The sequence below is a fragment of the Cystoisospora suis genome, assembly GCF_002600585.1.
Source record: "Cystoisospora suis strain Wien I chromosome Unknown contig_149, whole genome shotgun sequence".
NCBI lineage: Eukaryota > Apicomplexa > Conoidasida > Eucoccidiorida > Sarcocystidae > Cystoisospora > Cystoisospora suis.
Genome location: NW_027152951.1, coordinates 29,593 through 45,704, shown reverse-complemented (window position 1 = coordinate 45,704; position 16,112 = coordinate 29,593). Strand labels below are relative to the sequence as shown.

Genomic DNA, 16,112 nt, shown 5'->3' with positions numbered 1-16,112 from the left:
AATGCACCCCGATAGCTCTATCGCCCTCAGAGACGAGCAAAAGGTTTTACGAGATAAACGACAGCGTCTTTTCGCCGGGCAAGAATGGCAAAGAAGCAAACGGTGCCGTGGCAGACGTATGCAACGCACACTCGGTACGGGGCACGAATTTTGGCATGCCCCTTGGAGCCATACTTGGACAGTTTCAATGGCCACCGTTGGGACCTCGCTAATGAGTATCCTTCGCAGCGCGTTCGGAATAGCAGCGTCGACGCCCATGAGTTCGAAGACCACCCGATCGTCTGAAACGGAAAGAAACCTGAGCTTCGCTTTTTCACTGAAGCTCTCTACCGTGAAGACATCATCCACACAAGAGGATGTCAAAAATGCGCCTGCATAGGCGCCGCTGTGTGTGTGTCGCGGCCCTTCAGCCCCACATACGAGGCGATTGCTGCGCCATGGTATAGGTGAGGAGGGGCGCCCCTCCACAGTTGGAGGGGTCATCTAGGACGCGAAGATGCTTCTAAGACACGAGAAAGATTCGGGAACATACACGGGAGGTCGGGACCCCACAACTCACGCCGACCTGGCCAACGAAGGAGGACACAGTGTCAACACGGAAGGACTGCCTTCAACTGTTTGTCAACTTCGTGGTGAGTTTGCTTCCTGACAACGGTCTACGGCAGTCGCGTCGGAATCAATCGTATACTGTTAGCAGCAACCATTAGCGCCTACATACAAGGGGACACAGAGACGAAGAAGAGGTCCGAAAGGAGAGCGAGCGCGGCGTGGACTCAACGGTCGCTCAAAAAAAAAAAAAACTCTAGTGTCGTATCTACTTGATGCAACTCGCCCAGATACCGCAGCAGGCGCAGCCGCTTTGCATGCGCCACTGCTGAAGCGCACGATCATGTCTATCTAAGGCTGTTACGGAGAGGAAGGTACTTGTCTGTTGCAAGTCCTGTTGGATTGGTCTCACGGCTGTTACGACGATTCTAGCAAGCATCTCTGCCAGTTCACAGCCAGCCCCCACATAGCATAGCACGGTACGCATGCAGCTGGCGGTGAATTGTACCAGGGCATGTTGCCGCAAGCCGAGCAGGGCTGCTGGGGTCAGGCATGCTCACGTTAAGACGCTTTGATGTGGCGGCTGTCCCCCCGTGGCGCAGGATGCCACGACAGGCACTCTCAGCGAGTGAGCAACACATCTGGCGCGAGCTTTGTAAAAGTCGTTCGGGAACATTCGTCGTTCTTCTTTGTGACTTCTCTTCGCCGCGCATTCTCCACTGCTCCAGAGTAAGCAAAAGCAGGTTTCTTTCGTCGATCTTCTTGTGGGGGCTCGAACATCGCTTTGCGTGGGGGGCTGCAGCTTCCCCTTTTGTGAACGCTCGTGTTTCGCGGGTAAATGCTGGCACTGCCTTCCGCATAAAGGTCATCTGGTCGGTTTTCGCTTGGCCGTGCTCGTAGCTAGGGATCGCTGTCGTTGCAGGGGCGTCGCCCCAGCATTACGCACTACAAAGCGGGTTCGTTGCCAGCAGAAGAGAGTGCTTCGGGTTGCATTGCAAGTCGAGTGTGCTTGTCCTCGTCGAGTGTGCCTGCGTGCCAGTAGCTCACGGTGAAGCGAATTCTCAGTCTACAGTCTGTGCAGCTGGAGGTGGGTGGGGTGCGCCCCTGCAGAAGAAGTGATTGTACTATACCAACTGTTTCGCGGTGGTCGCACGCGAGTGACAGTTTCACTGGTCGAGGGACCCTTCGATGTCTGAGACTGATTGTGTTGTCTGTTTGGTCGGCAGATGGCGCCCGTCTCCACCGTCAAGAGAACCATCGTGAAGAAGCGCACGAAGAGCTTTCCGCGCTTTCAAAGTGACCGCTTCAAGCGCTTGAGCGTAGGTTTCTTGGATCGCTGTTGTCAGCCGGTTGCCGTCTGGTAGCCATCAGTTGAGAGGCCTGGTGACTTTCCTTGCCGTGTTGTGCGATGTCTGCAGTCATCATGGAGGAAACCCAAGGGAATCGACTGCCGTGTACGTCGCAAGTTCAAGGGCACAAACAAGATGCCCAACATCGGTTATGGCTCCAACAAGAAGACGCGTCACATGCTACCCAACGGCTTCTTCAAGTTCCTTGTCTCCACACCAAAAGACCTTGAACTGCTTCTAATGCACAATACGAAGTTCGCTGCAGAGATCGCTCACAATGTCTCCTCACGGAAACGACGGGAGATTCTTGAGCGAGCAGCCCAGCTCAATGTGCTTGTCTTGAACAGAAATGCTCGTCTTGACACTGCCGAGGACGAATGAGCGGTGTAGCAGTCTCGGCACTGAGAAGGGGCCTTATGAATGAAACTCCCGACGTCCTTTTCCTCTCCTGTTGTGCTCGGTCGCAAACTGAACTCGCGTAATTCTTCGTCTACTTGCAGTCGCCGCAGCACTCCCAAAGGGTTCGTCCCATCTGCTTAGCCAACCGCATAGGTTTGGCTTGTCTTTCTTTTTGGTTCGCAACACACTTCGACAGCTTGTCGGGAGAGCAGGGCTGCGGTTTGATTGCCGTCTCGGGCCGAGCCAGGGTGCCTTCGAGTATTCATAGAAGTCTGTAGTGCTATCAGGCAGAATGCAGCCGCGGGCCGACTAGACACTGAAGAGTCGACTAGCTGCACCAGTGTATCGGGCCAACCCTCTCCTGTCAACTTCTCGGGTGGACAAGACTGCGGCGGTCGGTTCCGTGCCGGAACGGTTGGCTGTAGGTACACCCCACCAGCGCCATGACGCAACTTCTGTGAGTGTCCGAAGCGATGTACTCGTCATAAACACCGGCTTCACGGGCACGCGCTGTCACGGAGGCCTACAAGTCTCTGGAAGTCGAAGAGCACCAGCATTCAAGGATGGCGTCTCTGTCACGCAACACACCGGTGCCGGAATGGCGGTTCACGGCGTTCCTTCTCATTGCCCTGCACTTAGCGGTGACACACTGTGTTGCACGACAATGGTGCAAGGCAATCCCGGAGCAGGGGAAGCCTGAGTATGGTGTCTGCGTCCCTGAAGAATACGCGGCCGCTCGGTACACCATAGAGATTTCCCCCGTTGTTGCTCCTGGTGTCAATTTAAGGTACGTTCCGGCTGAATTCCACATTCCCGTCCGCTTCTCACTGTATGCGTTGGCCCGCTCAGGAGCGACGTTAGTCTTGTGATATCAGGGTCAAACGGAAGGCACACTAAGCCAATAAAAATATCTTCCATTTCAACAGGAACAGAGAAGAGGTGAGGTTTGCGTCTCCCCTTAGGAAACGAGTACGGTGGACAGGGAAGTCCCGCAGAGTGCACGCCGAGAGAATTGATGTCGGCGATCCGGAGTTCGTTCACGTCTCCATGGCAGGGACAAAGCCATGGAGATGTGAGCGCATTACCGTCTGGAAGGATTTCCGCTACTGGGTCTTTGACTGTACTGGGCAGTTGGACTTCCAGTCTCCTGAAGCCGTAAGAGGCACGAGTGGCTCAGCCTCCTAGTGTCACTGAGTTTCCAATCGGTGTACTACAGTCTTATTTGCTCTCTGGAAACAAGAAGTACGAGGTGGCGATACAGACTGGAGCTGACCCTCATGGTACGTGTCCTCCGGCCTAAATGGCTAGAATACTGTTGCTATGGGTAACAAACTCAGCTGGAACCGTTGGGAGCATAGAACTCGTGCTTGCTGGTGTGTCCCGGACAACCAACCCCCAGCCAATTCTGCAAGCTCCTCACTCTGCGAGCAACAAGAGAGTTAACATCAGAGCAGCCGACGGTGAGAGGCAACAAAACGCACGGCCATCAGCAAAATCTGAGCAGCTCGGTTTTCAGTCGGCGACATTGAAGCAATTGTCCTTACAAACACCGCGGACGATGACCCGTGGTACTGCGACTACCTCAACGTCAGAACGGAGGACGGGAGCATGTTCGCCTTCAAAGTCAAACGATGGGTCGGGCGGCCGTACGAGCAATCCGTCCACGTACCACTGAAGCCCTCCGATGTCGACATGCCTGCACAAGATATCGATTGCCACACGCGTGCTGCGGATATTTTCAACACGTGAGCTACAGCTGGAACAGCCAGCCGGCTAGCGACTCAACCTCCGTTTCAGGACCCCACTGGGAATGGAAGTGATGAAAGTCCGCTGTCCACAAAACTGCCAGTCGTCCGAATTCGCCCGTGTCCTCGGCTCGACGATCCATCCTGGATCGAGCTCCATCTGCGCGGCTGCGGTGAACGACGGCGCCATCTCTCCGTCCGGCGGCGAGGTTGTCGTGGCTTTAGTGGACGCGCTGCAGAGCTACACAGGCACACCCTTCGCAGGTAGGTCACCTGGGTTTGTCCGTTGCGAAGGAGGAGTCTCCCATTGAGGTTCTCCACAGGCGTTGATGCATCGGACTTCAAGCCGTCGACTGAAAAGCCTGGATTTTCTTTCTACGTGTATCAGAGCGGTAGGATTCTGCTGCACCGGTACTGCGTCGCGGGGATTCGATTGCATACACTATAGATTCCATCGATGCTGTGGAGAAGAACGTGCGCTTGGTCAACGGTGGGCAAATCCCAAATCACATCTAGGGGCTCAGTACCAAGTATGCGTCTAAGCAGAATACGGGAAGCTGTCATCCACTGGCAGGCTAGAAGTTCGAAGAAATGGCGTCTGGGGTACTGTTTGGTGAGTAAAGTTCTCCCCAAAGCCGATTTTCCTGGGTCACCAACCGGGACGTCCGCAGCAAGAAAGGAGACTTCGCGGAATTCTCGGTTGAAGCTGCCAGGAGGGCCTGCCAGGACATGGGTAAGCCGACTGATTCTTCCTTCGAAGCAAGGATGGACATCGCCTATAATCTTGCAGGCTACGCGCATGGAGTTTTCATGCAAGACGGCTGCTCTAATGTCGAAGGAGCCAATATGTGTGCGGGCAAGGGCTACCCTGTTGCTCTGGCTGGTGAGTGGTTTAGCACAGGTACTGACGAGAAGTCCCGCAGCGTAAATATACTGTTGGTGTTACAGGAATGATGGTAGGGGTTGACTTGCTCTGGTTGCGCGCTAGAGCGTTAACATCTGCCCACAGTGTGCCGGCCGGGAACGATCAATCGAGGAGTGTGCATTCGAGGAGGCTACTGCACAATGCGAGGATCATACGAACGACGTAGTCCTCAAGTGCACCAACGTCGCTTCTGGCGTGGAGCCTCCGGCTGGTACACTCCGGCTGGTAGATGCGTCTGGAGCACCCTCTCTTACGGGAATCGGAAGACTAGAGTTCTACAATGAGGGTCAGCCCAGCACACACTTGTCTCGGAGAAGGCGCAGTCACCTTCTCTTGACAGGCTTCGGAAGCGTTTGCGCCGAGGGCTGGACTAAAGAATCAGAACGTGTCGCGTGCAGACAAATGGGGTACAGTGGCGTAAAGGTAAGGCAGCGCGATGCAGCTTGCGCCGCCGCGGCCTCACGTCTAGTGCGCAGCACCGTGGATACTCTGGGAAGAGCTGCACGGATATTATGGGAGCGAACTATTGTGGCAAGCAGCTGGAAAAGATAGCGGCAGTGAACGTGGCATGCAAGGGTACGACGAGTTACCGCGTCGTCGTCAACGTGGCCGAGTCTGAATCTTGATTTCCTTAGGAGATGAGCTCGACCTCCGGTCGTGTCCCCATGTAGTCAGCGAGGATATCTACTGTGTTCACGACGAGGATGTCGTGATTGGTTGTGAGGGCAAGGGAGATCCGTCGGGGATTGGCCTGTTCACTATCGAGGAGAAACCCGACTTGGGTGTGCTTCCGGTCAGAAGCCTCGCAGTATCCTGCAGTGACCGCCCCGCAACCAGAAGAGACATGGCCGGCGGGCCAGGCGCGACTTTTATTGTGACTTGCCCCGAAGGATGCGCGTAAGAGAATCTCTGCTCCCGAGCCTGCAAAAGGAGTCCACTGGATTCTCTCATAGTGATGCACCTGGAGCCGTGAAGGGGACGTTCGTGTACACAGACGATTCGCCGGTATGGCTTCATCTGGGATCAACGGATTTTCCGGCAGCTGCTCACAACTTTCCTGCAGATCTGCAAGGCTGCCATTCACGCGGGTGCCTTGGAGGCGTCTGGCGGTGACATCGTGGTGGTGATTGGACACGGACAAAAGGCGTACCAGGGCACCGACCAGTACAATGTCGAAAGCGTCCCCAGCGGGCCCTATGCGCGCGCATGTATGCAGATTACAATTGACTCTTCCCGGGTGTATCATTACCCGTGCTCGTTTCCTCAGTTGTGACATCCAAGGTGGCAGCGGAGCTGCGGGCGCGCGCCGCACAGCAAAAGGGAGGCAAAGGAAAGACCGCGCTTGCCCGGCCGGAGGCAGGTGGGTTTAACAGCGTTCTATCAGCTCCTGGTAGCACCTCTTCACATAACCGGGAGCAGAGAAGGCACCCCGATTCACTGAAGTGGAGTCGATGACGGAGGTGCAGCTCCTCGAGGACAAGTTTCACTGGTACCCTACCGAGGACTTCGGAGGTAACGAAACAAATATAGTGCGGTCTGTCCTGATGTGAAGCCATACATTGCTGCAGGGTTCGAGGGAAGGCCTGGTTCCTTTGTCGACGCCTCCAATTTGCCCGGAGCCGACCTGGTTCCCGCCTTCCGGGATTTCACGCTGGGGGTGAAGGCGGCAGTGACTGGTACGCCAGGAGCGCGGTGTGACACGCCCACCATGACTAACAGAGATTGACAATAGGTAAAAAGGGAACCTGGAGGGCGTTGGTGGCCAACGGAGACTGCGAGGGTTTTATGCTCGCAATTGATAACAATGACGAACTAGTATTCGAGCAGACTTGCCACCCCCGTCTTGTAAGGTCCGGTTACAAACCGGCTCTCGGCGGTGAGCATAGACAGTGGCAGTACAAAGGTGCTTATTAGTTCAGCTGTGTTTTAGAGAGATTCGACGCCGTGGTCACGTACTTTGCACCGGAACGGGCCGTTGCCATTTTTGTAAACGGGAAAAAGGTTGCATACGAGAAGACTGACTACAGTTTCAGTTTGAAGGTAGGTCCCCAATCGGTTGTCGTGCCCAGTGTAGCAAGACATATCTTCGTTTGCCGCCCAGAGGAAGCTTCTAGTTGGACGGGCGAGCGCAGCAGAGTCGGACTACTTCATGGGAGATATTGCCGCAGTTCATCTCTTTGACTACGTGCTCTCGCCCGCCCAGATTGCCCGACTAAGGAAAGAAGCAGGCCCTGCGCCAGAACCTGGACGAGTCTCACGGGGACTGCGCCGAACGGAAGACGGCCGTGTGTGTATTTCACCGTGCTCCACGGAGCAACCGCTCACCCGTGAAGGAGGGAGACCGCCGACAAATGCACCAATACAATTGACGTGCGAGGACACTTTGCTGAAGCCTCAGTTCAACGGAGTCGCCGGCCACAAGGTGTTGGTGTCCTGTCCGGCCGACTGCGCGCACTCAAAAGGAGTGCTTCATGGTTGCAAGATTTACTCAGCGGACAGTTCCATCTGTAAAGCCGCGCTGCACGCGGGTGCAATCCAGAGACATGGTGGCGAGGCCGTTGTGACAACTCACGACGGTTTAGCTTCCTACACAGCCTCACGCGGCCACTACGGTAACTAACACCACTGACATATCCCGAAGCTACAGGGCCACTCAACGTCTATGCAGGCATTCTGAGCACCCCCGCTTCTACGCCGCAGTTCCTGTCCTTCTCCGTTAGTAGTCCGCCTCACTACAGGGCGCTGACCTGCGCGGACGACGGATCCTTCGTGCTGAAGCTGGGCATAGGAGAAAGAGCTCTGGTCATCTGTCCCCCGCATTGCTCCGCGGCCGCAAACAGGGCTGTGTTCGGCACTGGTACGAGTTGGAGTTTACGGGACACTGACTGCATGTCTTGGTTCTACACATGGGCGTTTCTAGGCTTGTATAGTCCAATTTCGTCTGTGTGTCGGGCAGCTATCCACGCCGGCGTACTGGTAAGGTTCCCCTCAGGCACGCGTAACCAGCCGTTTGCATTTGACGTTTTCGCAGACTAACGAAGGAGGAGCTGTCGAGATCGAAGCCGGTGCTCCTCACGAGGCTTTTGTTGGCAGCGAAAGCTTTGGCATCGCGTCTCAGCACAGCGGTAGCTACCTCCGCTCATTTGCTTTTGTGACAAGGCCCGCCGAGAAGGAGTTATAACCGGAAGACGAAGGCAGGCACACCCACGTTGCTCTCGACGGTTGTGTGGGTTCGGTACTCACAACGGGACTGCTAAGAACCGATATGAAGTCAATGACAGCCAGAATACATCTGTACACTAGGCTTTTCGACATGAGTTTTGTGAGGGAAATGGACAACAGTCCTGTCTGTACAACCTCGGAGTGGTGTACAATTCACTACATTCAGAACTATGGTTGAAAACTTGTGAATGGCCTACGATGCAGAGGCATTCGCCCTCACACGGCAAGCAGTTCGCTCCACCACATACGAGGACCCAGACCGCAGCGCCTGCAAGCGGCTACAGGGGACTTAGCCGTCCTTCCCACCCCCAAAAGTGCCAATGACGATCTACGGGGGGAAACTGTCGGTACAAGTTAAAGTAGATCCTTGGTTGCCGGTACGCTATGCCCTTCTCCGCCGTGTCTGAGACTTCGCGCGGTGGCGCAGACTGCTGCCTGGGCGTCGCCTGTAACCTGACACCGGAACCCAGGTGGCCATAAGACTTCTGGTCTCCACGGCTTTCTAGTCGCGACGCATTGTCATAGATACGTTTCTTATGTATAAGACCCCACGCGTACATGCATGCAAGGTCGTGTGACGACGTTCGGTGCTTCTGGGCGGCTTCTGTTTGGCCTCGGAGAAGTACTTATTCACGCCCTGCAGGGTTTTGACTCCAAAGTGGCCGGGCAGCACTCCTCGTCCGTGGTTCAAATCTAGCAGCGGTCACAGCGTGGTGCGGAGTGGCTGACCGCAAACCGCTTTTCCAAGCGCCTGCCCTCTGCTAATATCTCGTGAGTAGCTCAACGCTCCAGCTCGTGTGGTGCGCGCTTTTACAGCCGTCTTCAGGGTCCAGCACACGGCTCGAAACTAGTTCTCGGTTGAAATGCGTGCTTTTTTGGACGTTCCTGATCTGACTTTCTCGTTGGAGTTACGGCTCCCTTGTGCATTCTCTTTCTCGCACCTCCTAGGCACCCCCAGCGCCAAGCCGCGCTGGCCCGACATCCTTGGGTTCGCTGAGTCCGGGTGCAAGTAGCCGTTCTGTTTCACAATTCTGATTCGGTTTTTTTTTTTTTCCGGCAACTCCGGGCATCTGATGGCAGGTCGACGTTTTTTTTCCGTCACCTGTTGTCGGATGTGCTCGTTCTACTCCAGGATACCTGGATTTCAAGGTTGCCCGCCGCAGAGATTCTTCGCAGGCGACCTCATGGGCACACGTTCGCTCTTTCCTACGGAGTGCCGATGCTCTCGCGTGTCGTGACAATGTCTCCTTGGTGGTCACGTGGCTTGCGGCTTCTCACCCTCTCGCATCGCTTCGGGTGTGTCTTTGTCTGCGGTGCCTACAGGTCTAGTCGAGATGGCCTCCTCGGACGGCGACGATTTCTATTTGCGTTACTAGTGAGCCTTTTGACTCTCCCTCACACCCTAGCGTGCTCCGCAATGCGCTTTCTGAGGCCCGCCTGCACTTGCCCGGCGAGGAGCGCTGTACCCTCCAAGAAACGCGGAGTACCTTCCCATGATCCAAGCGAAGCCTGGGAATTGACCGCCAAACCAGAGCAGACGCTTGACCAGAGAGTTACACTTGGCCAGAAGTCTATGGGAATAGGCAGAGGCAATTAGGGGTCTCTGTGTCCGTCCCACTCGATGTGGAGTGGGTAGCCTGCTCGCCCCTGCAAACGAGGAAACCTTGCCAGCAGGCTGTTTTCCCAGATGGTCTGCATTCAGCCTATGTGAAGTTATTCTTCCCTCTCTGTGATCCGTCCTTGTGACTCGCAGTGTCGGCCATAAAGGGAAGTTCGGCCATGAGTTTCTAGAGTTCGAGTTCCGACCAGAAGGCAGGCTTCGTTACGCGAACAACTCCAACTACAAAAACGATACAATGATCCGCAAAGAAGGTGTGGCCCGTAGCTTCAGACGCTCGGCGCAGAGTTGAAATGACTTGCCAGGTCTACGTCCACAGCATCGGCACGTCGTAGCGACTGGACTCGAGTAATATTGTCCGCACGGAGAGAACGCCATCGCACGACGGCCCTGCGATGGTTCTTCATGACAGCGATGGAGTGACGACAGGGGCCGCACACCTGCACGGCAACCGGAGTTTCCTGGCTAGTTGAATGGACACGCCTCGTCACCTTCCGTGCTCCGTCGCGTGCAGCGTGTGACTTACACCGTCTCTATTTTCTGGCACGAACTGGATCTACTGGCATTGTAAGACGCTGTACGCTGTTTCATCAGTAGCTGTCCTCTCCAGCTGCGCCTCTTGCGGCTCCTCATCCCGCGATGGTCGTGGTTGGTCTGCGCGACTGTCTTCTGCGCAGCTTACGTCAGTCAGTCGGTCATGAAGGAGCTCCGCCGTATCGTTGAAGACTCAGAGATAATCAAGTATGCTCTTCTTTTTCTCAAAGGATTCTCGGATTTCGAACTGAACCGAGTACCTGTCCGACTGCGTAACTTCACTGTGATCAAGTTGAAGTGGAGACACCGTCATTCGTTTCCGATGGGCTCTCCCCTGTCCTCTCGTGAATCTTCTTGATTCTTCACTTTCGTGAGTGTCCGTCCGTGCTGACCTGAAGCTCGCTTAGTTCGTCGCTTCTTGTCATTGCTGGTACGATCCGCGGAACAGTTTCTGCTGACAGTACAGTGTCCTGCATCCCGTCTGAAGTGTTGTCCAACTGGAGAGGCGGCGACTAGTCGAGCTCTGTCAACTAGTGTGCTTCTATTTGTGAGTGCGATTGAGATATCGCTTTGGTGGGTATGAAAGAGTAATGTACGGGACTCGTCCTTTGCTTACGGACTGGCTTTGGCATGTTGCTTTTGACCGCACGCACACAAGCCGCGCGACGCGCTCCCGCGTGGAGGACACGGACGCGTCGTATCCGGTCCTCTGATTGATGTTCATGTGTATCGTCCAGGGAAGATGACAACAACTGGCCCGCCCCGGACCGCGTAGGTCGACAGGAACTCGAGATCGTTCTTGGTAAAGACCATATCTCGTTCACGGTAGGTCTAAGCAGCCCGGGAGCCGTCCTGAACTTATACGTGTACGTATGTGTATATGTATGTCGTGTGGCGGTTTTCCTCCGCAAGCTGTTGCTCAGCGTGCTCCAGGGAAGGCTGCGTCTTGGCATGATAGGCGGGCAGTGACCGTCCCATCAATTTTTGACGGCGCCCTCGCCATGTCGAAGGTTTGCTATGGTTGTGTCATGCGGACAGGCATGTAATAACGATTGTAATGACCTTGCTGACGATGCTGATCCACCGACTGGGTACATGGATCGGTGCTTTTTTAGCGTGTGACTGGGGGCCGGTCATTAGCGGAGTTTTTCAGGACCAGAATCATGCATCGACTCTGTTGGCGTGTTTCGTGTGCCCCAGGACCCGCAGGCGGGGTCAGCCCAGTCTTTTAGCTGAGCGACGTACTCCGACAGCCGTTTCCTCGTGAATGGTAGCGGCTGTCCGGCTGCCCAGCGGATGAACTATATTCTATATTCGCGAGCCAGCGCTTTACTAGGGGAGATCGTACACTGTGAAGCATGAAGAAGCACGTCATTTCCGTGTATTCCTCCGTCGTAGGGAGACTTTCTTTCTAGGGTGCACACTTGTTAAGACATCACGGAAGGAGTCAGTTGCAGGAACTTCTGGGCACTGCGACAGTCTGCGTGACTACCGATTTACAGACGTCAAAGATTGGCTCCATGGCGGACGTTCAGCGAAGTAAAGATCAGGACGGCCTTCGGGTGTTCTATTATCTGGTTCAAGATCTCAAGTGTTTCATTTTCTCTTTGATCGGGCTTCACTTCCGAGTACGCTTTTTCATTCTTGTCGCCAGGTGACTTACGTGTCCGTCGTGGTACGCTGTCGGGAAGTTCCATTCGGCGAAGCAGTTTAGGGTTCAAAAAAATCAAGATGTTATGAAGCAGGGCGGCTTGCGGCTCGGCTGTATGGAATACTACCTGAGAACCGTTGCCGACTATACGGGTGTGTAAAACGTGTGTGGGTGGACAAACGCGATCTGCTGCGGTTTGGAATCACATGCTACAAGAGGCTATGGTTTTAGCGCGTCGGGTACATCGATGCATGTAGGCTGATCTGGTCCCCGTGTTACTTACAGAGATGCATAACCTTCCTTCCAGCAGCCGTCGGAACTTTCGGCTTGCTTGGTGCTGCTCCGACTCAAAGGCCGCTGTGCCAGAACCCCGGGGTGGCCAGGTTTTTTGTCACTGCTGTGCTTTTCAAGTTCGTTTTCTCCAGTCTTGGTTTGCTCCGCACTGATGATGTCAGCCAGTTTTAGTTGCAGCGGACAGCAGTGGGGACAGTCTGGTTTTCACTCGGCTGCGGTCAACTGAGTTACCTCCAAAGAAGTCTTAGCTCGGGTTGTTGTCTTCATGTGCTTGGCAGCAACGTCTTTGGTGGACTCTTTTTTGACGGACCCGCTGATCGTGCTCCGGACTCTTCCTGTTTCTTTTTGTACGCAGATCAAGCCCGTTTGAAGGAAGTCAACTCATCGCTCCAGCTACCATGGTCTCTTTTCGAAAGGAAGTGACAGGAAGCGTCTTGCCTCGTTAGTCTCACGTCTTGGCGTCTATTGGTTGCCTTCCACTAGTGGGTGGAATCCAAGTCGCTTTCTGCACAGCGGCGTCGTCTACGAGTTCTCCGACAGCTGGGGACTCGCCGAGACCGGTCGCCCGCACCCATGGTCGCTGACAACGTACGTGTAGTACGTTATCAGTGCAAGAGCTGTTTTTCCTAGAAGATAGATTCACCTCTCTTCGGAAAACAGCGGGGCCGCCGAGAAACTGTTGGTTTGTGCGCGTGAGTGCTTGCTTTCAAAAGAAACACCATTCGGGGCCCCAAAAGAGGTGAACTGCCAGCACGCCGTCGCGGCGATTGCCAACCCGCGCTTCTCAGTGCTGACTGTGTGTACCTCAGTCGAGCTAGCCTCTTCGTCTCGCCACTACGGGTGAAATCGTGTTCTCGGAGGAAAGGCATTGCGTAATTCCGGAGGCCACTGAGATTTGTAGACAACATGGGCGAGCACAAGAGAAATAGAGCACCTTCTTTCTTGGGCAAAGCAGGACTCAAGATCTGTCTCCGGTGCTGATGAAAATTCCTCCCTCTTATCCTGTATGCGGTTGCGAGTGAAGATGAATGGCGCCGGACTATTCTTTTGTTGCAAACTGTTTACCTGGTTGAAGTCTGTGAAGGTTGTCCAGCGGGTGCAGCGCGGACAGCAGGCCTGTTCTACTGCAGATTGGGGTTCGCCTTACACCCTCTGGATGATCAATCGTGAACCCCGGCGCAGACACTTGCTGGAAATGCTGTACCAGCGGTGATCTGTTCTGCTTCTCTCGCTCACGTAGTGCCTGGAGGAGAATTGGCGAAGAGCGTCTTGTGACATGCATGCAGTTTCACGGTTTGACAGTGCCAGGGAGATTGAGCTCAAAAGCTCCTGGCAATTTGTATGACACTCGGTTACGATGGCAGAGCCGGTCGTCGTGCGATGGCATCGTTCAGCTCACGATGTTAAAAGACGAGATTCCTTTCAGTGGTGATGCCATTGATCGGCCGCTTGACCGTAGATCAAAGTCTGTAGAGTGAGCAGCTTCCGACTCTAGAAGCTACACAGCAACGAAGACGAGAGACTGCTACCAAGCCCAAGCCCGTACATGCGAAGGGACGCAGCCCCAGACTTCCGCGGGAAAGGCGCATACTTTGACACACGGTTGCACTGGGGCCATAGAAAGACGCAGAAACCTGCACTAACCAAAAAACTTGGAAGATGCTCAGTGTTTTTTCCCACAGGACTCTTCCCACCACGAAGGCTGACACAGGATATCGCGATTATGCTTGGAGCGGTAAACAAATTCAAAAAAAAGGACACGCCTTCCGGGTTGAGGGGAACACCGTGTGTGCAGTCAGACCGAGCGTTTATGTACACGTCTATTGGCGGAAGTGTGGCAAACCTGCATGCCCAAACTTCAGTGCTCTTATGACTCCACAGGACAAAGACACATGTTGACGAATGTACAACACAGTGCACAGTGCGGGGAAGAATCAGCAGCCAACCAAGTACGAACCCGTAAGAAAGCAAGAACTCCAACAGCAGCGCCGATCTGGCCGCTCTTCCCGCAATAGCAGTCATCCTCAAGGTACCACCACGAGGCCGTAACTAACATCATGTGCTCAAGGGAGTAACCCGTCCCTAGACCCATTTGAGACCAGTATCTATCAACGCTGTTTAATCAGATCGACGAAATCGTAGCATCACAAGCAATCCTCCAACAAAACTCGGTGTCACAGTCTAACCTCCAGATGTCCCCTCTTCCCACGTAGACTTCTACGTACCAAAAGCCAGAGAAACACACAGTCAGATAGGTGAACTCAGATCGGACAGTCCACGGGCACCTCTGCACAGATGTTCGAACGCCTATCTGTGCGTGCATGTAGCCGCCTATGACCCAAAGCGCCACGGGCAATTCAGAAGCGCTTCGGCAGCATTGGCCGCTCACTTGTCAGTATGCAAAAGCAAAGACACATCAACTAACGTTCACAAGCACGTTAAGCAACTGATATCCTCTTGTAAAACTCACGTGGCTCTAAGGAGAAGGAAACATGAGATAATACTAACACCTATTTGTAGTAAATCCACACATACAGAACACACACCCACATCAACATCTGTCCCCAGTTGATGTCAAAACGACTGCGAACCTTCTCTCGCGCCGCTTCCTCCGCCTCCGCCTTGCGGTACTGCAATTGAACGAACACACCATCCGACACGTGAAGCTCACACTGGTGCGCGAAGATCCTCAGCAATTACACATACGTCTCGCTACGTCCTGATACTATTCATTCTGTCGTCCGCCAAGATGCTACTAAATACAAAGTGAGAACAAGCCAACAAACACAAATTCACCCCACGCGCACATTATACACAAATCAGTCCCACACCCACAAATTTTCTCACATTCTACAACCTAAAAACTGCGCATCGTCTGTTCTAGCCTACAAACCCACAAGGTGACTGTCCAAGGCGTATAACTCATCGAACAGACAAGCACCGATTGCCATACATGCCTTGCTGCACAACACTCGATCGGACGCCGCCCACAAAAGCTAGGGACCAGAAGCAACATCTGCGTCGCTGTTAGACACCTTGTCTCCTCCAAACGCCATCCACGCGTGTGAACTACTGACGGTGCCCTCGTGCTCTGAATGCACACGGCGCGAAGAGCTGGATGCAGACACAGGCGCTTCCTACCTGATCGGCAACCATTCTCTTGAAAAGTTCCTTCTGCTCGTCGTTGAGAGTGTTGGTGAAATCTTCCCACTCCGCCAGGTCTTTCTTCGCATCGCCAGCCTGAGACGTGGCCGGTGGCGCCTGACTGCTTTGCGCCGCACGGGCCGGCTGTCCTCCTTCCCCTTTTGCTGTGGAATCGTGCTCCCCAGATTTGCCCAGCCCCTGACCTACATCCAAAAGCACGGCCAAAGAACACCGAAGACCGGTGCAGAGCAAATATCACGGAAACTGGCGGAGAGCCGAAGCCTAGCTCGAGCTCGGGCTCCAGATAGTGACCGCCAACAAATGTACGACACCAATGTGTAGCTGCCAGAAACAGAATTCATGTACACTGGCGGCACTACCAAAAAGTAGTTGCCTTCCCCTTTCGCCTCTGAGTCGACTGCCCGCCCTGAACACAACGGCTGTACTCGAAAGACGAAGCAGAACTGACAGGACCGACAGACACTGTCCATTACTGTGTTACACTCATATCCGTGTTTGATGCCGGTACAGTAACAATGTGTTCTTGGTTCTGCCTTGGTCCGTGAATGTGAGTCCAATCCTGCTCGTCAGGAGGCAGTAAGCAAAAGAAAGAGGACAATATTTACAACCAAGCACCTAAGAGCTCGGCCGTGCACGTCAAGTGGAGCGGCCCGCATGCGCTCGA

General features: G+C 54.3%; 4 protein-coding genes across 4 annotated transcripts in view; 2 read left to right on the top strand and 2 right to left on the bottom strand.

Moving 5' to 3' along the window:
* CSUI_000330 (dna-directed rna polymerase i rpac1) overlaps positions 1-973 on the bottom strand; it is a 2,886-nt gene extending 1,913 nt beyond the window's left edge. Inside the window, exon 1 of the mRNA XM_068060564.1 lies at positions 1-973. This exon is cut by the window's left edge and continues 188 nt beyond it. Coding sequence (XP_067927463.1) covers positions 1-483 — 483 coding nt within the window. The 5' untranslated portion in view covers positions 484-973.
* A 12-nt stretch (positions 974-985) lies between these two features.
* On the top strand, positions 986-2,416 carry CSUI_000329 (ribosomal protein). The gene is made up of 3 exons (XM_068060563.1): positions 986-1,275; positions 1,773-1,865; positions 1,965-2,416. Exons 1-3 carry the CDS (start codon positions 1,099-1,101, stop codon positions 2,274-2,276), a joined length of 582 nt encoding a protein of 193 aa, XP_067927462.1. The 5' UTR covers positions 986-1,098; the 3' UTR covers positions 2,277-2,416.
* A 5,579-nt stretch (positions 2,417-7,995) lies between these two features.
* On the top strand, positions 7,996-13,459 carry CSUI_000328 (protein mago nashi). Its single transcript, XM_068060562.1, has 8 exons — positions 7,996-8,957; positions 9,510-9,561; positions 9,940-10,058; positions 10,482-10,545; positions 11,076-11,163; positions 11,841-11,966; positions 12,639-12,871; positions 13,093-13,459. The coding sequence occupies exons 2-7, from the start codon at positions 9,521-9,523 to the stop codon at positions 12,651-12,653; spliced, it is 453 nt and encodes a 150-aa protein (XP_067927461.1). The 5' UTR covers positions 7,996-8,957; positions 9,510-9,520; the 3' UTR covers positions 12,654-12,871; positions 13,093-13,459.
* A 1,329-nt stretch (positions 13,460-14,788) lies between these two features.
* Positions 14,789-16,112, bottom strand: part of CSUI_000327 (dnaj-like molecular chaperone) — a 6,334-nt gene continuing 5,010 nt past the window's right edge. Inside the window, exons 8-9 of the mRNA XM_068060561.1 lie at positions 15,425-15,630; positions 14,789-14,913 (exon numbers count right to left, since the gene is read on the bottom strand). Of these exons, the coding sequence (XP_067927460.1) occupies positions 14,794-14,913; positions 15,425-15,630 (326 nt within the window). The 3' untranslated portion in view covers positions 14,789-14,793. The remainder of the gene's footprint in view (positions 14,914-15,424; positions 15,631-16,112) is intronic.

Coding starts and splice junctions, on each gene's coding strand:
- CSUI_000329 (XM_068060563.1), top strand. CDS start 1,099: ATGCTCACGTTAAGACGCTTTGATGTGGCGGCTGTCCCCCCGTGGCGC. Junction 1,276..1,772: donor GCATTCTCCACTGCTCCAGA/GTAAGCAAAAGC, acceptor TTTGGTCGGCAG/ATGGCGCCCGTCTCCACCGT. Junction 1,866..1,964: donor ACCGCTTCAAGCGCTTGAGC/GTAGGTTTCTTG, acceptor CGATGTCTGCAG/TCATCATGGAGGAAACCCAA.
- CSUI_000328 (XM_068060562.1), top strand. CDS start 9,521: ATGGCCTCCTCGGACGGCGACGATTTCTATTTGCGTTACTA. Junction 9,562..9,939: donor GATTTCTATTTGCGTTACTA/GTGAGCCTTTTG, acceptor TGTGACTCGCAG/TGTCGGCCATAAAGGGAAGT. Junction 10,546..11,075: donor GAAGACTCAGAGATAATCAA/GTATGCTCTTCT, acceptor TGTATCGTCCAG/GGAAGATGACAACAACTGGC.